The sequence below is a fragment of the Cynocephalus volans genome, chromosome 15 (assembly GCF_027409185.1).
Source record: "Cynocephalus volans isolate mCynVol1 chromosome 15, mCynVol1.pri, whole genome shotgun sequence".
NCBI lineage: Eukaryota > Metazoa > Chordata > Mammalia > Dermoptera > Cynocephalidae > Cynocephalus > Cynocephalus volans.
This window is the reverse complement of record NC_084474.1, coordinates 46,608,075-46,634,343: the sequence shown is the minus strand read 5'-3', so window position 1 is coordinate 46,634,343 and position 26,269 is coordinate 46,608,075. Positions and strand designations below refer to the sequence as shown.

At 34.7% G+C, this 26,269-nt stretch overlaps 1 protein-coding gene across 2 annotated transcripts in view; it reads right to left on the bottom strand.

Annotated features, from left to right (window-relative positions):
* The window catches only part of LRRC69 (leucine rich repeat containing 69), a 100,025-nt gene that overhangs the window by 46,167 nt on the left and 27,589 nt on the right, over nucleotides 1-26,269 (bottom strand). Inside the window, exon 5 of one of the 2 annotated variants that reach the window (XM_063079079.1) lies at nucleotides 20,269-20,340. The exons of the other annotated variant lie outside the window; for it this stretch is intronic. Coding sequence (XP_062935149.1) covers nucleotides 20,269-20,340 — 72 coding nt within the window. The remainder of the gene's footprint in view (nucleotides 1-20,268; nucleotides 20,341-26,269) is intronic. 2 annotated transcript variants of the gene reach the window in all.

The window sequence follows — 26,269 nt, the reverse complement described above, 5'->3', positions numbered from 1 at the left end:
TGGTTATTTGGGGTCTTTGTTGTTCCATACTTCTCACCATATACCATAATCAACTCAAAATGGATTAAAGACTTAAATGTAAGATCTGAAAATATAAAATTACTAAAGAAAACTATAAGGGAAACACTTCAGATAATAGGACTTGGCAAACACTTTATGAATAAGACCCCAAAAGCACAGGCAACAAAAGAAAAAAATAAATAAATGGCATTATATCAAACTAAAAAGCTTCTGCACAGCAAAGAAAACAATCAACAGAGTGGAAAGACAACCTATGGAAGGGGAGAAAATATTTGCAAGCTATATATCTGACAAGGGATTAATATCCAGAATATGCAAAGAATTCAACAACTGTACAGTAAAAAACCAAACAATCCAATCAAAAAATGGGCAAAGGAGATGAATAGACATTTTTCAAAGGAAAACATGCAAATGACCAACAGGTACATGAAAATATGCTCAGCATCACTAGTCATCAGAGAAATGCAAATCAAAACCACATTGAAATATCATCCTACCTCAGTTAGACTTGCCATTATTAAAAAAAGCAAGAATAACAAGTGCTAGCAAGGATGCGAGGAAAGGCAAACTCTTCTATACTGTTGGTGGGACTGTAAATTAGTATAGCAATTATGGAAAACAGTATGGAGGCTCCTCAAACAATTACAGATAGAGCTACCATATGATCCAGCAATCCCAGTACTGGTTATATATCCAAAGGAATGTAAATCATCATGTTGAAGGGATACCTGCACTCCCATGTTCATTGCAGCTCTATTTACAATAGTCAAAATATGGAACCAACCTAAATATCCATCAACAGATGACTGGATAAAGAAAATGTGGTATATATACATCATGGAATACTACTCAGCCATAAAAAAGAATGAAAATGTGCCATTTTCAACAACATAAATGCATCTGGAGAAAATTATGTCAAGTGAAATTAGCCAGACAAAGAAACAGAAATACCACAAGTTCTCACTCATACCTGGCTGCTAGAAAAGAAGGAAGGGAGGGAGGGAGGGAAGGAGGAAAGAAGGAAGGAATGAAGGAAAGAAAGAAAAGACTACAACAATACATTGAACTTTCAGAAGGAGAGAACAAACCTAATGATACTAGAGATGGGAGGGAGGGAAGAAGGGAGTTTGGGAAGTGATAGGTTGGACAAAGAGCATAAAGAAATATCACGATCTGTAAGAATGAATATGCTAATAATAAATTAAAAGATTAATAAAAAATGATAACTAAATATATAAGAAGAAAAGATGGTGCACTAGGTTGAACAGTGTCTCTCTGGAGATTCCTAACATGAATGAATGAACTTGCACAAACAACAGACAAAAAAAATTACCCAGAAAATACCACCTAATATTGGATTTATTAGACTCAGACATGGAAGCAACTACACTTAACATATTCTGGGAAATAAAAGCCAAGTTCAAAATTTTCAGGAGGTAACAGAAAAATATAAAAAGTATCATAGTTAAGTGAAATAAGTCAGGCACAGAAAGATAAATACTGCATGTTCTCACTCATATGTGGGAGCTAAAAAAAGCTGAGCTTATAGAAGTAAAGATTAGTATTGTATCTGCTAGAGACTAGGAAGGGGAGGGGGAGCAGGGGAAAGAAAGATGTTGGTTGACAGATACAAAATTACCTCTAGATAGGAAAAATTAGTTTTAGTGGTCTACAGTAGTGATAGGCATCTATAATTAACAATAATTTATTATATGTTCTTAAATGTCTAGAAGAGAAAAAAGCTCAAATGCTCTCATCACAAAGAAATGTTTTTGAGATGATGAATATGCTAATTACCCTGACTTAATCATCAAACATTGTGTACTTGTAGTGAAATTGTAACTCTGTACCCCATAAATATGTACAATCAATGTGTCAATCAAAAAATAGATTTTAAAAATAAAAAATTAAAAAAATTAAAAGTAACGGAGTAGATTTGAAAAAGAATCAGCCAAAATGGTAGTGCTGAATAAAACTGAAATAAATAACCTATTGGATGGGTGAGACACAGCTGAAGGGTAAATTATTAAATCATAAAATACATCAGCAGAACTTATCTAGGATAAAGCACAGAGAGACAAAATAATGGAAAACGGGGGAGAAGATGCAATGCAAAAAATAGATAAAGTGAGAGGGCATAAAGTAAAGGAAATTAGAGTTACAAAAGGAGAAGAAGACGGGAAGGCAGAAGAAACATTTTTTAAAGACTGATGAACAATTTTACGAAAATAATGAAAGATATTGATCCTATATTTAAGAAGCCAGATCATCCATGTGAGAAAAATAAAATAAAATTAATATCCAAAGGCAGATAATTAAAATGCATAATATAAAAAAACAATGAGAAAAATCTTAAAAGCTGCCAGGAAAAGCGAAGCAATTTACCTAAAAAGGAATAACACACTCATATTTTGAGCATGGGGCCAAGGCGTTAAAATTTCAACAAGGAGCACACCTCTCAAAAGCAACAATGGAAGCTACACGACAGTAGAATGAAATTTTGAATGTAGTGAAATATAATATTGTCAATTTAGAATTCTACGCCCAGTAAAAAGTATCCTTCAGCAATAAAGGTAAAATAATGACACTTTCAATCAAATAAAAACATGAACAATGAATCTCAAGTACACTCTGTAAAGAAAAGACTAAAGAATGTGTTTTGAGCTGTAGGCAAATATAGTATCCCAAAAGGAAGATCAGAGATACAGGAAGAAATGAATAACAACGAAAGTGGTAAACCTGCAGATAAATCTAAATGAATACCATCTGTGTGAAGTAATAATACAACTTTTTAAAATACAAACAGAATTATAATACACAACAAAAATATCATTTAATTATAGAGATAGTTAAATAGGTTTAAAGTTCTTGCATTTTCTAAGAAGAGTATATAAGTATCAATTAGTAAGACTCATAAAGCAAGAAAGAATTTTTTTTTTTAATTTTTAGGGTAATCAGTTAAAAGAACAGTAAAATTGCATAAAATTTCCTTACTAAGATTTAAAAAGTAGAATTATAAAAATATCTAATCATTCCAAAAGAAGGCAAGAAAGGAAAGAAAAAGGAGCACAGAACAAGTACAACAGAGTAAAAATACATAGTAAGATGTTGATTTAGCCCCAAATAAATCAGCAATCATATTGAATTTAGATGAAGTAAATGCTAAAATTTAAAGACATACATTATCACATTGAATTTTGGGTTTTTTTTAAAACTGAACTTTATTTTTATAGCAGTTTTAGGTTTACACAGAAATTGAGCAGAAGGTACGGACAGTCCCCCACACAGCCCCATACACATATATAAAGTTTGTCCTATTATTAACGTTTTTCATTGGTCTGGTACACTTGTTACAATTATAAATCAATATCGAAATATTATTATTAACTCAATTTTAAATTAGGATTCCCTCTTTGTGTTGTACAGTTCTATGGATTCTGCAAAATGCATAATGTTATGTATTCACTCTCACAGTATCATGCAGAATAATTTCACTGTCCCGAAAATCCTCTGTGCTCCACGTATTCTTCCCTTCCGCCCTCCTCCCTGGAAACCCTGGCAAACACTGATAGTTTTTTCCTCTTACCTCAAACATTTATCATTTCTTTGTGTTGGGAACATTCAAAATCCTCTCTTCTAGCTAATTAAGAGAGGAGAAACTAAGAATCATTTACTATTTATAATAAATTCATCTAAAATATAAGGATATGCAAAGGTTGAAAGTAAGGGATGAAAAATAGATATATCATGCAACATAAATCAAAATAGAGCTAATATAGCCATATGAATATCAGAAAAATTAAACTTGAAAGCCAAAAGCATGATTGGTAATAAATTCAGAATATGTGAGCATGGAGCCAAGGCACCAAAATTTTACCACTTAATCCTTTTATAAGGATTAAGGCCTGGACAACATAAAGGAATAAGTAGTAAATCCCTTAAACCAGAGTTTCTCAATCTTAACACTAACATTTTGGAGACTGTCCTGTGCATTACAGAACATTTAGCAGGAGGATCTCTGGCTGCTACCTACTAGATGCCAATAGTACCACTCCTCAGTTTTAATAACCCAAAATATCCCCAGATATTGTCAATGTCCCTGGGGGACAAAATCTTCCCTGCTTGAAAACAACCATCTTAGAACAACTACTTTTTTATTACTGGTTATCACAAACCAGTTTAGATTTTTCAGACAGTGTAAAGCAGTCATGTTTATTATACAAAATCCATATCTGCTCACACATTTATCCATCTATCCATCCAGCCAGCCAGCAAACATTTATTGAGGGCCTACTCTGTGCCAGGCACTGTTCTAGGCACTTGGAATACATGAGCAAGAAGAGACAAAAGTCTCTGACTTCACTGAGCTTACTTGAGGAGGGGTCAGGAGAAATAGAGAGAACTCATCATCTAAGTGACAGTCAGTGCTTAAACAGGCTGCACAAGAGCCACATTAGTGGATTTCAATCACGTATTTTCAATCTGTTTAATGTATTGTTTATTTTTAATTAAGTTTACTCTCTGAAAAGTACTGGCCCTGATTTTGAACTCCACTTTTATCACAAGACAGAAGAGACAGAAGCTCTGACCCTCTGACTTTATCAGCAGATAATCCTGTCCTTCCTACCTATCAACAAGTGAGGTGGGTGTTACTTAATTTTTGGAATCTCCATTTTGAAGATAAGCAAGGCATCCCTTTTATTAACGGAATCACTTTCATTAGATACTTGCTATAAGAATAAAATTTCCAAGGGTACCACTGGTCACCAACCACCATACCATGTGGAACAGGGTCCTTTGCAGCCGTTAAATTTTATAGACATCCAGGACCAGCCTATATTTAATTCTGATATGACCACATATAGAAGTAGAAAGTCAGAACACAGAATACTTAATTTAGCTAGCAGATAAAACTCCCTAACTTAATTGGGGCCCTCAGTTTTTAAACCAGATTTTCAACAGAATCATCATTGCATCCAGGGTATATTTTATTAATTTTCTCTACGCTTTTTATTTCAAAAAGTCTATCTCATGAAACTCTAGAATTATAATGATGAAAGAAGTAATAACGTATAATTCAACACCCTCCTTTTTACCCACCCCCATATAAGAAACAGCAGAAATCATGATCTCATTCTCATAAAAGTAGTGACAGGGAAAGCATTTAGTCAAGTTTTGGAACTCACTAATTCTATATTAGCTAAGCTTACATCACTTATATAAAACCACAGAACCCCCAAGGGGTTCCCATTAAAAAAGCATTGGCTTTTGTCCCATTTTCTTAAAGGTCACTGAATGTTGTTTTAAATGTATGTCTCCTAATAAACTGAGCCACTGAAGGCAGCATTGGCAACCCCAAAAAAACATACTGTTTTCAAATCAAGGTAAAATTTTAGAGAGGAGTTTAATGAAATTCAGGGATAGGGTATAGTTTTACTTAATATTCAACAGAGACAAAGTAAACTGTCGATATGGGAACAGGAACAAAGTGGGTCTCTAATGTCCCTGTTCAAAAGAGGCAGAACAGCAAAGGGGACGAGGTAGACAACTGGAATTTCTCACGGCTACTTGAGCAAAGTGGATACTTCAAACCATGTCACTAGTTTGTGGGGATATTTGGGGATGTCCTTGACCACAGCCTTATGGACATTTCTCTGTGTATCATTTTTAAACTTTTAGACTATTTTCTAACTATCTTATAAAAGAGTTTCAAAAGTTTTGATAGTTTTGATACAAGGCAAACATAACAATTTCCCTTTCCCAAGGAGTTTCTTTCTCACAATTATACTGGGCTTTCTAAAACACTTAAGGACATTTTTAATCATGCACACGTTGAAATCTGAAACAGCTATTCTCCAGTGTTCAGTTTCACAGAAATATTTCTCTTAATCCAAAACAAAACGGTCTCCCTAGGAATACATGTGTGTATGTACACATATTTGTGTGTGACCGCTCATGTATGGAAATCATTCTATTGAAGGCAGGTGAGCTCATTTGGAAATGATGAGAGTCATTTAAAAATAAATGACTTTCTTCACTCGACTTTGTATTAGGCACAAAAAAGCATTCGTGAAAAATTTGGGCTTTATGAATTACACATGTATCTGTACAGGGTCTGTACCATGCTAGATGTTAGACAAGTGCCTGGAGTCAAGGACACCACAGCAAGATATGCTTAGGCTGACGTGGGTCAAAATCAATCAGCACTGGCTATGAATAGAGAACTCATTTTAAACCAAAAATATCCAGGAAAAGAAGGAACTTTAGGATAAGTAGTAGCTGACAGCTGAGTAAAGGGCCTAAGGAAAGGGGAGTTTGGTAACAACCAGTCTTATTTTCAGAGAAATCTGGTCTGGCAACCAGAAATCAAGGGAGCCAAAAGAATGGAGGAAAGTATAAGACAGAAATACACAGAGAATCACAGGCAAAGATCCAGGGCAAGGGGACCCCCTTCAGGGACATAGCTTTTTGGTTCTATTTTATTGCCTAACCAAAGTAGGCCGGAAGAGTGTATATGGGTCTACAGAGGAAAATAATGTGGAACAGCTATTTGGGCAAAGAGCACATGGGGATAGGAAGAAGAGTGTGCTACTGAGACCAGACCGTGCTAACCTTGTATGCCCTTGGATTATCCTAATCACCCCAAGTTAGAATTATTCAGGGGATCTCATGGCTTTGAAAGCCTGCAAAGAAATCCCTGAATTTGGGATGAATTGAGTGGAAGGCAGCTCAGACCAAACCTTAAAACAAAAATTAAAAAAGTACCTCTCATGTGCCAACCACAAGTAAAGGATTTATATACAAGTACATTGCCTCATTTCATCACTTATTCAGTCTTTGCTGACCACCAACTGTTGTGTCAGACACTTTCCCAATAATGTTATGATACAAGTGTTGTTAATACCCCCAACTTATAGAGAAAAAAAGATGACATAGAGTAATTGAGTTATATGTCCAAGGTCTCATTGGGTTTTTTTCTTTCTTTTTCTTTTTTTTTTTTTAATTGAAACATAATTGATGGTATATACCTGTGGGGCACAGCATTGAATCGCAATAACTGTGTGCACTATGTGATGCTTAGATTGGAATAACTACTATATTTATCATTATACAATATATTCATTTTTTGTGGCCCTTTATCAATTTCTCACTAACCGCCTTCCCCCTTTCTGATAAATTGTCAAGCTAGGCAAATTTAATCTTTGTTTGAGAACAGTGGATTCAAATCTTCTCTTTGCTATTCAAATGATTTGTGTTTCTGGGAAAGTTGCTTACATTTTTTTCCTCCTCTGTTTCTCATACTGTAAAAAGGGAAAGTGCTCTCACTATTCTCTAATTTATAACTCTAAAGAATTCTTAAAGGAAAAAAAGAGGCACTGATGAAATGGAAAAGGTGCTATAACTATTATCCCCAATAGACAGTTCAAGCATAATTTTTCTCATGACACCACCATTACATTTCTTTCTTGTATTTTTTTTTTCTTATAAAAACACCATGTGCCTACAAACATTAGAGATACAGAAATACTTAAGATTCTTAACTTTGACACAGAATCTGTTTATGGAAGCTACAGATTCAAATGAATGTTATTATCATGAATTTTGAAACTGAAAGAAAGCAGCAACTGTGGAAAATGTAGCATTGGCTATGATTTTCCATCTTTTAAAAGCACATTTCTTGAACCTCTACTCTCAGCAAAGCACTTTCTTGTAAGCTGTCACATTTATCTGTGCCGCTGAAAACGGTTTAGGTAAACCTTTTCAATTCTAAACTGCAAGCCTCCTATTTAAATGGGGAACTTTACATAAAGACAAAACTCAGAAACAATTAAGAGTAACATGGTAGAGATTTGGTCTTCCCAAAATGTCTCCAAAATAAGATTTAGTGTAAAGTCACATGCTGAAAATCTCTTTAATTTTTAAATTGGCTGATGAATAAATGTTTAAGAAGTTTTGTCAATGGTACCTATGCACAAAGTACATCCATAGTGTGGCTAAAGAGGAGTAAAACTAACTCAAATAAGCAACAAATAAAACTCAGCCTCCAACTGTGTATGTATTCCCTATGTTCACATACCAAAATCCTAGTTTCTCTGTGAAGTATTTTTCATTGTATACAAGAATTCTATTGTACAAAGAATGTTCCCTGAGTATCATTTTAGTTAAGGCCACAGTGAAATTCTCAGAATTCAAACTCCCAATGAGATAAAAGATATGTCTTATTTATTTATGTAGCACAACAGGGACTACCCCTGCCTGTCACTTCTGAGACAAAGAATACATTCCTCCAAGGCAGTGTGCTGACATGGGAGGAGTCCTGAGCTTGCAGCCAGAAATTTTAAGTGCAAATTCAAACTCTACCCCTGCTCTATAATTCAGCCCAGTGGTTCTCCGAGTGTGGTCCCCAGACTTGCAGCGTCAGCATTACCTGAACACTCGATAGAAATGCAATTCCTGGGTTCCCCAACCTACTGACTCAGAATCTCTGGGGCTGCGGCCCAGCCTTCTGGGATTTAACAAGCCATCCAGGGAATTCTGCTATACACTCAAGTATGAGGGCAACTGCTTCAGGCAAATTACTTCTCTGAAGCCTCAATATCCTCAGCTCCAAACTGGAATAATGATACCAAATCTGTATTCTTCAAAGGATTACTCAGCATCAAATATATGTGGCAACATGCAAAATTGCTTTGCAAACTTGCAAATTCATACATGATTGCAAAGCATTGATCCAGAAAGATAACATTTAATGCCATTTCTCAATCTGAAAAGTGGTAGTAACAGTTTGAGTGTATAGATAGATTGCCAATGCAGGATTCTGACCAAGAGTATAACTGAAATGTGAAGTGTTCTGTTAGGTCTGCAATGTTTCACTTATGATAGTTTGTTATAAACTTTATATCAAAGACAAATCTTATGATGCCCCCTGGTGATCATCATTAAAACTTTTTCTCACTTTTGTCAGGTCAACTTTTTCTTCAAATGATTGCAGTTTGAAAAATAACTGGGCTCCTGAGGGAAAGAAGGGCCAGAGAAAGACCTGTGTTTAAAAGATTTTTTTTTTTTAAAGTTTCAAAGGAACTAAAAAAACTCAGTAATTTGCTTTTCTTCCTCTTGAAGAAACTAAATCATAACTACTTCAAAAACTGAGTTTTCTACCCTTTCTTTTAGAATCTAGAGAAAAAAAAATTAGTAACTCTTTCCTCCGAGAAATCCTACTATAATATCCTATCCATAGCCTTTCAGCAGCAAATAACAATGTGTTTTTTCTTTCCTCATTGTCAAAAGTTATGAAGGCAACTGGTCGCTTTCGTCCTTTGTATTTTTTTCCAAGCTAATTGATGCCAGTTTCTTCAATTTTTCTAATTTTAAATTTCTGTATTTATCTTTTTCTTATGATCTCTCCAAGGCCCACTTCAATTTCTAGAGATTTCTTAATACCAAATTCCTACAGAACAACATCCATGTTTGTCACTTGTCTCCCCACACTTCCCTGAAGGCAGAAATTCTTCAAATCTCCAAGCCCAACACTTAGGAGAGAACTTGGCCACAGAGAAGGTACTCAATAAATGTTTGTTGAATTGAAGTGTTATATAAGCCTCACACAGGAGAGTTATGTTTATTACACAGACAGATGCTAAATAGAATACTAAAGCTCAATGTACTACCACAGTATAATGGGTTGAATAGTGTCTCCCCCCAAATTCATATCCACCTGGAACTTCAGAATGTGACCTTATTTGGAAACAGAATCTTTGCAGATATAATTAGTGAAAATGAACTTATACTGAATTAGGGTGGGTCACAATCCAAGAATTGGTGTCCTTCTAAGAAGAGAAAACAGAGACATGTTACTTTAAGTCCTGGTTACTGGTACTTTGTTATAGAAGCCCTAGAAAACTGGTACATCAACCATCACTGTTTCCTGCACTAACTGAACATGGCAGTGTTTCCATAGATTACTCACTGTCCACCACAGGCCATTTTTCAGAAGTGTTACTCTTCCAAAGAGAGATGCAAATAAAGGACATTTTTTTTTTCTTTAAACATTACATTTCTTAGCATTGGTATGTCTGGCCCACATAATTACATTTACCATGCAATCAATCTAGCCATTTCATCTCCTCTCCTCTCCTCTTCTAACCTCATTTCCTTCATCAGATTGTGTGTTTGAGGACACGTATCTCTGTAATAAAGGACAGTTTATTTCAGATCCTCTTTTTCCTCAAAAACTTGTTCATTTAAAATCTGAGTCCAATTCCAGCAATAAATAAAAATGTAAGAAAGAGTGAACATATGATAAAGAAAAAATAGAAGAACAACAGTATTAAAAATCACATATTTGAAGAATATTCACTTAAAGAGGGTGCTCATATATAATGTTAAGTGAAAAAGCAAGATACATACTTCCTTATGCAGTGTACTTTTAATTTTATTTTTTTTAAGCACACATATAAAAATGAGTTGCTTGAAGAAAATAATAAAGAGTGTTATTTCTGGGAGGTAAACATAAAGGCAACTTACATTTTGCTCTTTCTATACTTATTTATTTTCTACATATTCTACAATGAATTAGTTATTTCTATAACCAGAAAAATGTTACTTATAAAAGGATGTATAAAGACAAAAGAGCTAAGTAGGTAGAAAGAAAACAATTGTTTTAAAATAAACCTTAAAAATACCTATTTATCCAAGAAGCACAGGACACTTTGCAAACTATCAAAATGATTAATTTGACATATCTTAGACAGAAATTGGATATCAAATAATTTTATCTGAGAATGTACTCAAATTGTGCAATCATACATCAGATCCTCAGCCCTAGAGTTCTTCTTTCTCTCTACCAATCTTTCTACTATTGATGACACTTTTTGAATACTTGGATGGTACTTTTTTAAAAAGAAAAATCATATTGGGAAATTAAATATAATAAAATCAATCCATACATAGTATAGTGTGAAAACATTTTTTAACAGACTCTTCTGAATACACACACATGGAGAGGTCCTGGAATGGAGACTTTCATTCTTATTCTGTACTTTTCATATTGTTGAACTTTTAAGAAGAATGCATAATTTGTACAATTTTTTAAATTTAAAAAAATGCTTAAGAAAAAAGAGATAAGAAAAATAACTGAGGTCTCAAATACCATATGAGCTAACTCACATGGAATCTAAAAAACATATACTATAGGTATTATAGAGACAGATAGTAAAACAGTGGTTACCAGAGATTGAAGGTGGCAATGGGAGGTGAGGGTGGCAGAAATGGGGAGAGGCTGGCCACTATACAAAATTACTATTAGATGAGAGGAATAAGTTCTGATATTCTATTGCACAGTAAGGTCACTTTGGTAAAATGTTAAGGGTGCAGGGACCTTCAGGAGCCAAGGTCAGCCCTGCCAACATAAAGTAGGAACATGGGGCACTTTCTCACAGGCAGCCCACCACTACTGCAGACACCGCAGTTGCATGGTCTGCCACAGCCACCACCACTACAAGGTGACTTGCTGCCACTGCCTCAGCAGCAGCCACTGCCACTGCACAGATGGCCCACTGATGATTTGACTGCATTGACACAAGGAAAATCACCAACAGAGCCCAGGGAAAGAGGTAAGCAAGAGTAGACTTGTGACCCCGTGGCCCAACCCACAAGGGATTATGCTGTCCCCTGCAATAGCACACCTGGATGTGGGAGGTACATGTGCAGCCCACATAATTGCCTTGATACAGGGAGAGACACATGTGGAACCCCCAGAGAGTACAGAATCTGCAGACAGCAAAATAGAATAAGGAAGAAACTGCCCAACCACGACCAACTCATCCCCCAACTGGTAGAAACAAGGACCCAGGAGGAGCCTCTGCCTGTAGGAAAGAGGAAAGAGAAACCCCACCCATAGTCACCTATTTAAACTGTGGCGCTCCATTGTACCCCATTCCACACATCAGGGTCACAGGATGCTAGACAGGGTGCCAACAAGCCTGGCCAAGCTCACCCACCCCAGCCAAAGAGTGACAGGGCACCCTGACACTTCTCCCAAGAACACAAGAGCTCAACAACATCCTCAATGACCCAACACAGTGACACTAACCTCAGCAAGACATCAGTAAGTTCCCCAGTGCCTAGGCCATGGAGGCATATACACGTAACTACAACATTGAATACTGCTGAAGTGCCTACAAAGACACTACACTTCAACATCTACCTAGAACCAATACTAAAACACCCTACGCAATGGTCAATATAAAACAAATCAACAGGAGGAAGTCTCTCTTTCCAAAGCCCGCTCTACAATAATAGAAGTAACTGCTCTACAAAAAGACAAGACATCAATTAGAGATATTAGACATATGAAAAAACAAGAAAATATGCACCACCAAAGGAATACAATAATTCTCAACTACCAGACCACAGAGAACAAGAAACCCTTGAAATGACTGAAAAGGAATTCCAAGCAACAACCTTAAGGAAACACAATGAGATGCAGGAAGACTCAATTAGATTACACAACAAAATGGGAAAAACTATCCAGGATATGAAGGAGGAAATTTACAAAGAGATTATGAACATAAAAGAGAATGTAGCAGAACTCCTGAAACTAAAGGATTCATTCAACAAAATAAAAAACACAACCAGGAGCTTAAGCAGCAAGCTAGAGCAAGCAGAAGGACTCTTCTGATCCTAAAGACAGTGTTTTTGAAATAACCCAAGCAGACAAAAAGAGATAAAGGAAATTTTAAATATGAAGAAATCTAAGAGAGCTAGCAGAAAATATAAGCACTAAAACATCTGAATCATTGGTGTTTCAGAGGGGAAGGTAGAGGAAAAAGCACTGAAAACATAACCAATGAAATAATAGCAGAAAACTTTCGGGGTATATTGTTTGGAGACACACAGACTTTCAGATCCAGGAGGCTCAAAGATCCTCAGACAGATTCAATTCACAAAGTTCCTCTCTGAGAAACATTATAGTCAAACTGGCAAAACTCAAAGACAAAGAATCCTAAAAACAATGAGAGAAAAATGTCAAGTCACCTATAAGGGAATCCCCATCAAACTAGTAGCAAACTTCTCAGCAGAAACTCTACAAGCCAAAAGAGAATGGGAGGATGTATTCAAAATACTAAAAGAAAAAACTGCCAACCAAAAATATTATACCTTATTATACCCAGCAAGGCTATCCTCCAGAAATGAAAGAGAAATTGTGTACTGTCAAGACAAACAAAAACTGCAAGAGTTCACCACCACATGACCAGCCCTGCAAGAAATCCTCAAAGGAGTCCTGCATCTGGAATCCAAGAAAATGATAATCACTACCATGAATACACAAGAAAGAACAACCCACTGGTAGAAGAAAAATGCAAACAAGAAAGAGAAAGAAACCATATTTTACCACCTCGAACAACCAACAAACAATGAAGACAAACATTAAAAGGGGGAGAAAGGAACAAAAGATATTTAAAACACCCAAACAAAAATTGATAAAATGACATGAATAAGATAATACCTTTCATAACCAACCTAAATGTAAATGGATTAAATTCCACACTCAAAAGACACAGCCTGACTAATTGGATTAAAAAGCTAAACCCAACTATTTGCTGTCTACAAAAAACTCACCTGACCTGTAAAGACACTCAGAGACTAATAGTGAAGGGATGGAGAAAGATATACCATACAAATGGAAAACAAAAATGAGCAGGAGTGATTATTCTTATATCAGATAAAATAGACTTTAAACCAAAAACCATAAAAAGATACAAAGAAGGCCACTATATAATGAAAGAGAAAAGGTATCTATCCAGCAAGAAGACATAACAATCATAAATACATATTCACCCAACATCTCAGCACCAGATATATAAAGTAAGCAATATTAGACTTAAAGATATTGAACCCAATACAATAATTGTTGGGGAACTGAACACCTCTCTCTCAGCACTGTACAGATCATCTAGGCAACAAATAAACAGAGAAACACAGGATTTAAACAACACTTTAGACTAATTGGACTTGGCCGATATTTATAGAACTTCCATCCTACATCTCAAGAATATACATTTTTCTCATCAGCCATGGGACATTCTCCAGTATAGACCAAATTTTAGGTCACAAATCAAGTCTCAACAAGTTTTAAAAAACTGAAATTATCTTAAGTATATTTTCAGACCACAATGGTTTAATACTAGCAATTAATAAGAAGCAAAACTAAGGTAAGTACACAAATACATGGAATTTAAACAACATGCTCCTGAACAAGCTAAGGGTCCAACAATGAATTAAACAGGAAATCAAAAAAGTTCCTTAAACTAATGAAAATAAAGACACATCTTATCAAAACCTGTGGGATACTGCAAAAGCTGCACTAAGTGGAAACTTTATTTCAATGAATGCTTACATCAAAAGAAAAGAAGAATTCAAATAAACAACCTAATGCTACACCTCAAAGAATGACAAAAACAAGACCACTCCTATCCCAAAATTAGTAGATGTAAAGAAATAATTAAGATCAGGGGAGAACTAAATGATATAGAGACCCCCAAAACAATACAAAAGATCAGGGGAACAAAAGGTTGATTTTTTGAGAAGATAAATGAAATAGATAATCCATTAAGTAAGCCAACTAAAAAAAGAAAAGAGAAGACCCAGAGAACAAAATTCAGAAATGAAAAAGGATACATTACAACCAATTCTACAGAAATACAAAAATCATTAGAGATTATTATAAAATACTATATGCCAACAAATTTGAAAACCTGGAGGAAATGAATAAAGTTTTGGACTCAAACAACCTACCAAGATTGAACCAAGAAGAAAAGAAAACCTGAACAGAACAATAACAAGCAACATTATTAAAGCAGTAATCAGCAGTCTCCCAACAAAGAAAAGACCAGGACCAGATGGCTTTACTGCTGAATTCCACCAAACCTTTAAAGAGGAATTAATACCAATTCTCTTCAAACTATTCCAAAAACTTAAAACAGAGGCCGTTCTCCAAAACTGACTCTATGAGTCCAGCAACACCCTGATACCAAAGTCAGACAAGGATACAAGAACAAAAATAAATAAATAAATAAGCAAACAAACAAACAAACAAATTAATTAATAAAACCATAGGGTGATATCTTTGATGACCATAGATGCAAAACTCTTCAACAAAATATTACCAAGCAGAATACAGCAACACATCAAAAAATTATACTTCATAGTCAAGTGGGAGTCATCCCAGGGATGCAAGGATGGTTCAACATATGCAAATCAGTAAATGTGATACCCTACATCAATAAAATCAAAGAAAAAAATATATGATCATCCTAATAGACACAGAAAAGGCACTTAACAAAATTCAACATCTCTTCATAATAAAGACTCTCAGCAGATTAGGTAGAGAAGGAAAGTATCTCAATACAATAAAAGCCATATATGACAAACCCACTGCTGATATCATCCTGAATGGGGAAAAGCTGAAAGCATTTTCCTTAAGTCAAAAAGAAGAAGAAGACAAGGATGACCACTCTCACCACTCCTACACAACATAGTATTGGAAGTACTAGCCAGAGCAATCAGGCAAAAGAAAGAAATAAAGGACATCAGGATTGGAAAAGACATGTCTCTGTTTGCTGAGGACATGATCCTGTATGTAGAAAAACCTAAAGACTCTACCAAAAAACTCTTACAGCTGATAAACGCATTCAGTAAAGTTGCAGGATACAAAATCAACACACAAAAATCAATACCATTTTTATACTCCAATAATGAACTAGCAGAAAAAGGAAATCAAGATAGCAAGCCCTTTTGTAATAGTCACCAAAAAAGTAAAATACGAAATCAATTTAATCAAGGAGGTGAAAGATCTCTACAATGAGAACTACAAATAACCACAAAATAAATTATGAGGACACAAAAAGTGGAAAGACATTCTATGCTTTTGGATTGGAAGAATTAACATTGTGAAAATGTTAATTTCCAAAGCTATCTACTGATTCAATGCAATCCCCATCAAAATGTCGATGACATTCTTCACAGAAGTAGAAAAAAGCAATCCTAACATTCATATGGAACAACAGAAGTTCCCAAATAGCCAAAGCAATCCTGAGCAAAAAAAATAAATAAAACCAGAGGCATTTTGCTACCTGACTTCAAACTATCTTACAAAGCTATAGTAACCAAAGCAGCATGGTCCTGTCATAAAAACAGACACTTGCATGAATGGAACAGAATAGAAAACCCAGAAATCAACCCATATACTTACAGCCAACTGATCTTTGACAAAGGCACCAAGAACATACACTGGGGGAAAAGCCTCTTCAATAAATGGTACTGGGAAAACTGGACATCCATGTGTAGAAGAATGAAACTAGACCCATAGCTCTTGCCATATACCAAAATCTGCTCAAAATGTATATTAAGACCTGACACTATAAAACACCTAAAAGAAAACATAGTGGAAACACTCCAGGAAGTAGGACTGGGTGAAGATTTTTGAATAAGACCCCAAAAGCACAGGCAACAACAACAAAAATAAATAAACAAATGAAATTGTAACAAACTAAAAAACTTTGCACAGCAAAACAAACAATTAACAGAGTGAAAAGACAACCTACAGAGCGAGAGAAAATAATTGCAAACTATGCATGCAAGAAAGGATAACTGTCCAGAATATACAGGGAATTCAGACAACTTAACAGTGGAAAAACAAATAACCTGATTAAAAAATGGACAAAGGAAATGAATAGGCATTTCTCAGAAAAGGATATACAAACGGCCAACAGACACATGGAAAATGGTCCACATCACTCAGCATCAGGGAAATGCAAATCAAAACCATATTAAGATACCATCTCACCCCAGTTTGACTGGCTGTCGTCAAAAAGATGGAGAACAAATGCTGGTGAGGATGTGGAGAAAGGAGAACACTTCTATGTTGTTGGTGGGACTACAAATTGGTGCAGCCATTATGGAAAATGGCATGGAGATTCCTTAAATAACTTCAGATAGAACTGCCACATGATCCAGCAATTCCACTGCTGGGTATATACCCAAAGGAATGGGAAATCATGATGTCAAAGGGATACCTGCACTCCCATGTTCATCGCAGCTCTATTGACAATAGCCAAGAGTTGGAACCAACCTAAATGTCCATCAACAAATGACTGGATAAGTGAAATGTGGTATATACACTCAATGGAAGACTACTCTGCAACAAAAAAATATGAAATTCTGTCATTCACAGCAACACAGATGAATTTAGAGAAAATTATGTTGAGTGAAATAAGCCAGGCACAGAAAGAGAAATGCTGCATGTTCTCATGTCCTCATGTCTAAGTGGGAGGTGAAAAAATAAACAAATAAATTTAAAAAGGAAGAAAGAAAGATACAACAGTCACAATAATTCATTGAACTTTCAAAAGGAGAGAACAGAACTGAGGCCACCAGAAATGGGAAAGAGGGATGGGGAGGGGAGTTAGTGAGAACTTGCTAAAAGGCCACAAAAAAATGATTACACTGTGTAAATGTAGAATATACAAATTATCCAGATTTGAGCAGCACATATTGCACACAGGTATTGATACTCAACACTGTATCCCACCCATATGTACAAACAATTGTTTCAATATAAATAAATAAAATAAAGTTTTAAAAAATAGTTAACAGTTAAGAGGAGAGACTTTTGAATGTTCTTGCCACAAAGAAATGATAAATGCATAAGGTGATTGATACATTAACTACCCTAACATATATATGTATCAAAACAACAGATTGTATTCCATAAGTATGTACAATTATAATGTGCCAATTAAAATTAATTAATTTTTTTAAAAAGAAAAACCAAAGTCTCAATGTTCTAAATCTGACTTCATGGTAATAAAAGAATCAATACATTTCTAAAACAACAAATTCACTATGTGATACAGACATTTTTCTTAATCAAATAATCCAGAAACTCTTTTGATTCAACACATATTAACAAATATTTATAATAGTCCCATTTTCTTATTGTGGATTTCCATTTAATGTACATACTACAAAAGTCCTGATAAAAATTTAGTTTCAAATATTCAACAGTTATGTAAATAAAAGATATACTACAGTGAAATAATTGCATTTTCCAAATAGCACAACAAGCTTTAGGTCATAAAGGTCACTACCATTACTTTGAAACTTACTCCCTTTCACTAATAATCAGAGTATGACCTAGAGTCAGTCATTTATCCTCTATATTTGTCATTTGTCCCATCAGTTGCCCCATCTATCAACTGTGGAAAACTTTGATTTTGAACCAGGTGGACCATAGCTCAGATGAGCTCACAGATAAGCTTATTTTAAGTACTTACAGAAATTTTTGAAATAGGTGTTACAAATGTGAAACTGACCCAGATCCTGTCAAAATCAACTCTAAATTATTGGGACCTAAGTAGTAACGCTTTATCAAATTTATAAGTCCAGAATCACTTTGTAGAAGAATCAGTGAATTAACAGCACTGCTAAGGTAAATACTGAATGCAGTTTAAGAACACTATTTAGATTTATTCATGTAACAAGTATTAATCAAGTTGAAATTCAAGACACATCAGGTATAGAGGGTGAGAAACAGTATTCCTTTTCTTTGAAAGCTTACAGTCTAATAGCACAACAGACTTTTAAAGAATTACTCCATTACGTGTCCAAGCTACAATGTTAACATTGAAGAAGTGGCACCGTATGGCTACTTTGGAAGTCAGGGAGGCATGACAGGGCATAGAAAATTGAATTAAGACTCATGGGATAAACAAAATCAAGTGGCATTTACCAGAGCAATATTAACAACATCCAATTTTTACTAAACATTCAAAACTGTATATTTTTAGAAATAGTGTGGTGATTCCTTAAAAAATGAAACATAGAACTATCATATAACTCAGCAATTCCACTTCTAGGTATATAACCAAAGTAATTGAAAATAGAGACTAGAACAAATATGATGTATACGCATGTTCATAGCAGCATTATTCACAATAGCCAAAAGATGGAAAAAACTCAAGCATCCATCCACAGATAAATGGATAGAAAAATGTGATAGATACATACAAGTGAATATTACTCAGTCCTAAAAAGGAGGGAAATTCTGACATATGCTCCAACATGGATGAACTTTAAAGACATTATGCAAAGTGAAATAAGTCAGTCATGAAAGGACAAATATTGTATGATTCCTCTTACATGAAGTACCTAGAGTAGTCACCAAATTCATAGAGACAGAAAGCAGAATAATTGTTTCAGTGTAGGGTAAAAATATCTTATTTCAGGATATTTATAGACACTTCTAAAATAGGTGCTATGAATAAAATGGGGAGTTAGAGTTTAATGGATAGAGTTTCAGTTGGGGAAGATGAAAAAGATCTGAAGATTCATGGTGGTGGGTTGCACAACAATGTGAAAGTACTTAGTGTCACAGACTTCATACTTAAAAATTGTTAAAATGGTAAATTTTATGTTATATATATTTTACCACAATAAAAAAAACCAGTATTTTTTTCTAAAACATAGCTTTACATTCATTTTTTCATATTTGAAACACCCTCATTACAAAATATTGCTCCAGCGTATAAAAGGACTAAAATCTCGATTTAAAGTGGATCTATCAGAAAAATAATTAATGGATCAAGAACTATTTATTGAGTACCTTCTGGACTGATAGGCTTCTAATTATTACCTTGAATGTTCAAACACGTTCACTTGAATATAAAAATGCAATATGAAAAACTCCCAATTCTTTACCAAAAGTTAGAAGTTGCCAAGATGAACTATTTCTCCATGAATTTGACATAAAACAAGGTCAAAATTCATTTCCAAATGAAAAAAAAAATGCATTTTTCATTGTGTATGGCTTAAAAACAACTAATAAAAGTACCACCTTTGGATTGATTACAATGGATAAAAATTTATGCTCTGGAAAGTAATATTTCCAAAAACTCTGAGGTAACCAAAAGCAATGTTTAATAACCAAAAAATTTTATCATAACTGACATATTAAAATATTTAGGATAGCAATTGGAGTTCACTTAATTCAAACAAGTTCAGCAGGCACAGACACATAGAAAGAAATGGGAGAAAACAGTTTTAAAATTCTAGAACAAAGCAAATCTTTGAGTCATTTTTATAATTCAAGGTTCCCATTATAGGTTTTACTGGCTGCCCATATTTTTCTATTCCCAATAGCATAAACAAAATTATTTTTCAATTATAGTAGAAGTTGATTCTACTTACTCTTGGTGGAAATATCTGAATAATATTGCCAGCTATGTCTAGCATTCTCAGCTTTTTAAGATCACAAAGTCCCTGCATCAGAAAACAAAAGAGAGAGATTTTTAAAAACCTAATATCTAGAATTATAAGTGTTTAAGTTTAAATTTGATGGAGTTTAAGTTTAAATTTCTAAATACCTGATCAATTCTTCAGCACATCTTCCCCAAAGAGATCCCTATGTTCTGGATTGCCAGATACCTTTGAGTTCTCCATTTCTTCTATTCACTCCAGGGTAACATAACATGTTAGCTACAAGTTAGACTACTTCTGGATTCAAATCTCACCTCTGACAGATACTAACTAATGATGGGAAAATTTCTTAATCTCCTTGTATTTTGATTTCTCCATTTGTAAAATGGAAATGCTATTAAAGCCCCAATTTCGTATGATTTTTAAATGGATTAAATAAGTTACTAATCTTAAAGTTCATATTAAAGGGTGTAGTTATCCAGTGAACACTCAGTATTCATTACCTATTATTAAAATAGAAAGAGAGCAAACACTGGAGGGGCTCACAGGTCCCACTGAACCACCACACAGGCAGTCCAGGTGAGCATGTGCAGGACCTGTTCACTGACCAAAAAGGAGCCAAGGCAGCCCACTGCACACTCGACTGCATTGATAAAAGAAGAGTCACCAGAAGAACCCACAAACAGAGAAGGAAGACTTCCCCCTCATTACCCACTCCAGAGTAATAGAATAATTAAGTGTTCTACCAGACGACCAAACGTCAGTGAAAAAATACTAGAACTACAAATAAACAAGAAGATATGACACCAAAGGAATATGGTAATTCTAAAGTACCAAGCCCCATAGAGCAAGAAATCCTGGAGAAGTCTGAAAAGGAATTCTGAGCACTCTCCAAGAAATAAGAAAAAAATCAACTAGAGTACACAATGAAACAAGAAAAAATATCCTCAATATGAAGGAGAAAATTTACAAAGAGATTAATAACTTAAAAAAGAATGTAACAGAACTCCTGAAAATGAAAGATTGTCTCAATGAAATATAAAACTGAACAGAAAGCTTGAGCAGCAGGCTAGAGCAAGCAGAAGAATTTTAGAACTCAAAGATGGTCATTTTGAAATAACCCAGGCAAACAAGAAAAAGAAAAAAGGAATTTTGAAAAATAAGAAAATTTAAGAGAGCTAGAATACAACTTCAAGTGCACAAATATCCAAATCATGGGTATTCCAGGAGGGGAGGAAAAGGAAAAGACATTGAAAACTTATTCAAGGACGTAGTAACAGAAAACTTCCCAAGTATAGGGAGGGATACAGACCTTCAGATCCAGGAAGCCTAAAGATCCCCAAACAGATTCAACCCAAAAAGATCCTCTTCAAAACATATGATAGTCAAACTAGCAAAACTCAAAGAAAAGGAGAGAATTCTAAAAGCAGCAAGAGAAAAGCACCAAGTCACCTATAAGAAAGCCTCCATCAGACTAACAGCAGACTTCTCAACTGAAACTTTACAGGCCAGAAGAAAATGGGATGATATATTCAAAAAACTAAAAGAAAAAAATTTCCAGCCAAGAATCCTATATATAGCATGGTTATCCTTCAGAAATGAGGGAGAAATAGAGCATTTCCCTGACAAACAAAAATTATGGGAGTTCACTACCACACGACCAGTCATGCCAGAACTTCTCAAAGGAGTCCTGTATCCAGAATCTGATAAATGATAATCAATATCACAGATTCACAAGAAGGAGCAAAACCTACCATTAAAACCAAAATGCAAATGCGAAAAAGAAAGAAGCTAAATCAGGTCACCACAAAAATCCAACTAACATTGAAGATAAAAAATAATAAGGGGAAGAAAGGGACAAATGATGTTTAAAACATCTGAACAAAAAGCAATATAATGATATGAGTAAAACAATAATTATCAATAACAACCCTAAATATAAATGGATTAAACTCCTCATTCAGAAGACACAGATTGACTGATTTGATTAAAAAGCTAGACTCAACTATAGGCTGTCTTCAAGAGCCCCACCTCACCTATAAAGACAAACACAGACTAAAAATGAAGAGTTGTCAAAAGGTGTATCATGCAAATGGAAACCAAAAACAAGCATGGATAGCTATTCTTATATTGGATTAAATAGACTCCAAACCAAAAATGATAAAAAGAGATCAAGAAGGCCATTATATGATGATAAATAGATCTATCCAGTTAGAGGACATAACAATCTTAAATATGTATGCACCCAACAGTGGAGCACCAAGATATGTAAAGCAAGCACTCTTAGACCTAAAGAAAGAGACAGACCCAAATATAATAATAGTGGGTGACCTGAACAGCCACTTCTCACAATTAGACAGATCTTTCAGGCAACAAATCAACAAAGAAACACAGGATTTAAAATATACCTTAGACCAATTAGACTTGGCAGACATCCACAGAACATTTCATCCAACAACTAAACAATATACATTCTTCTCATCAGCACATGGAACATTCTCCAGGAGAGACCACATACTAGGTCAAAAACTAAGTCTTAGCAAATTTTTTAAAAATGAAATCATCCCAAGTATCTTTTCAGACTACTATGGATTAAAACTTGAAATCAATAACAGGGGAAATTCTGGAAACTAATCAAGTGCATAGAAACTGAACAACAGGCTCCTGAATAACCTATGGGTCCAAGAAGAAATTAAGCAGGAAATCAAAAAATTTCTTGAAACTAATAAAAATAAAGATACATCATACCCAAACCTATGGGATACTGCAAAAGCAGTACTAAGAGGGAAGTTTATTGCAATAAATGCTTACATCTAAAAGAATGGAAAGTTTTCAAATAAATGACCTACCAGTATGCCTCAAAGAACTAGAAAAATGACAACAATCCAAACCCAAAAGTAGTAGATGGAAAGAAATAATCAAGATCAGGACAGATCTAAATGAAATAGAGACCCAAAAATCAATACAAAAGATAAATAAAACAAAAAGTTGGTTTTTTGAGAAGATAAATTAAGTAGATAAATCATTAGCTAGGTAAACAAAAAGAAGAAGAAGAAGAAGAAGAAGAAGAAGAAGAAGAAGAAGAAGAAGAAGAAGAAGAAGAAGAAGAAGAAGAAGAAGAAGAAGAAGAAGAAGAAGAAGAAGAAGAAGAAGAAGAAGAAGAAGAAGAAGAAGAAGAAGAAGAAGAAGAAGAAGAAGAAGAAGAAGAAGAAGAAGAAGAAGAGAGAAGATCCAAATAACAAAAATCAGAAACGAAAAGGGAGACATTACAACCAATACCACAGAAATGCAAAGAATCATTAGAGATTACTATAAACAATTGCACACCAACAAATATGAAAACCTAGAAGAAATGGATAAATTTCTGGACACATACAAACTACCAAGACTGAAACAAGAAGAAATAGAGAACCTGAACAGATCAATAACAAGCAATGAAATTGAAACAGTAATCAGAAATCTTCCCACAAAGAAAAGCCCAGCTGAATTCCATCAAACCTTTAAAGAAGAATTAATACTACTTCCCTTCAAACTTTTGCAAAAAATTGAAACAGATGCCATTCTCCCAAACTCATTCTATGAAGCCAGCATCACCATGATACCCAAACCAGATAAAGATACAACAAAAAAAGAAAACTACAGGCTCATATCCTTGACGAACATAGATGCAAAAATCCTCAACAAAATACTAGAAATCAGATTACAGCACCACTCCAAAAAAAATTATACACCATGATCAAGTGGGATTCATCCCAGGGATGAAAGTTTCATTCAACATATGCAAGTCAATAACTATGATATACCACATCAAAAAAACCAAGGACAAAAACCATATGATTATCTCAATTGATGCAGAAAAGGTATTCAAAAAATTCAACATCCTTTCATGTTAAGACTCTCAACAAATTAGGTATAGAAGTAAATCATCTCAATACAATAAAAGCCATTTATGACAAACCAATCTCCAATGTTATCCTGAATGAACAGGAATAAGCACAGGAACAAGAATAGGAACAAGACAGGATACCCACTCTCACCACTGCTGTTTAACATAGTCCTGGAAGTACTAGCCACAGCAATCAGGCAAAAGAAAGAAATAAAGGGCATCAAGATTAGAGAGGATGTGGTCAAACTGTCCTTATTTGCTGATGACATGATCTTATATACAAAATACCTATAGACTACCCAAAAACTCTTACAGCTGATTAACAATTTCAGTAATGTTGCTGAAGTACCATTTTTATACTCTAACAACAAACTAGCAGGAAATGAAATCAAGAAAGCAAGCCCATTTACAATAGTTACCAAAAAACCAAAATACCTAGTATCAATAAAACCAAGGAGGTGAGAGATCTTTCCAATGAGAACTTCAAAACACTACTGAAAGAAATTAAACAGGACACAAAAAAGTGGAAAGATATACCATGCTTTTGGATGGGAAGAATTAACATTGTGAAAATGTCCATTCTACCCAAAGCAATGTACAGATTCAATGCAATCCTCATCAAAATACCAATGACATAATACACAGAAATAGAAAAAGTAATCCAAACATTCATATGGTACAACAAAAGATCCCAAATAGCCAAAGCAATCCTAAGCAAAATAAATAAATAAATAAAGCTGGAGACACAACACCACCTGACTTCAACTTACATTACAAAGCTATTGTAACCAAAACAGTGTGGTACTGGCATAAAAACAGACACTCAGATCAATGGAATAGAATAGAAAACCCAGAAATCAACCCACGTACTTACAGCTAACTGATCTTTGACAAAGCCAGCAAGAACATACATTGGGGAAAAGACTGCCTCTTCAATAAATGGTACTGGAAAAATTGGACATCCATATATAGAAAAATGAAACTGGACTTGTATCTCTCACCATATACCAAAATCAACTCAAAATGGATTAAAGACAAATATAAGAACTGAAACGATAAAATTACTAAAGGAAAATATAGGGGGAAGACTCCAAGTGATAGGACTGGGCAAAGACTTTATGAACAAGACCTCAAAAGCACAATCAACAAAAGAAAAATAAATAAATGGGATTCTATCAAACTAAAAAGCATCTGCACAGCGAATGGAACAGAGCAGAAAGACAACCTACAGAATGGGAGAAAATATTTGCATACTATACATCCAACCAGGGATTAATATCCAGAATTTACAAAGAACTCAAACAACTCTGTAGTGAAAAAGCAAATAATCCAATCAAAAATGGGCGCAGGAGATGAACAGGCAAAGGAGACATTTTTCAAAGACATACAAATGGCCAACAGGTACATGAAAAAACACTCAGCAACTCTAGTCATCACAGAAATGCAAATCAAAACCACATTGAGCTATCATCTCACCCCAGTTAGACTTGCCATTATGAAAAAGACTGAGAATAACAAATGATGATGAGGTGTGAGGAAAAGGGAACTCTGCTACACTGTTGGTGGGACTGTAAACTAGCACAGCCATTATGGAAAACAGTATGAAGTTTTCTCAAACAACTACCGATAGAGCTACCATATGATCCAGCAATCCCACTGCTGGGTATATATCCAGAGGAATGGAAACCATCATGTCGAAGGGATACCTGAACTCCCACATTCATTGCAGCTCTGTTTACAACAGCCAAAATATGGAACCAACCTAATGACTGGATAAACGGATGACTGGATAAAGAAAATGTAGTATATATACACAATGGAATAATACTCAGCCATAAAAAAGAATGAAAATCTGCCATTTGCAGCAACATTCCCAATGCATATTCCATAGTCTACTAATAGATATTAAAGAAAAAAGAGTTCTAAATTAAATTCAGGAAACTCTAAGTTTAAGTTAAGCAGTTTTACTGTAGGACTCTCAATACTTTTAAAAAGCTAATATAGTTCGTAAATCTATGAGAGGGGGTTATAGCACCTGTCTTAGTCAGTTTGGGCTCCTTCAACCTTTTCTCAGTGGATTATTTGCCTATACTCCAGACCAATATT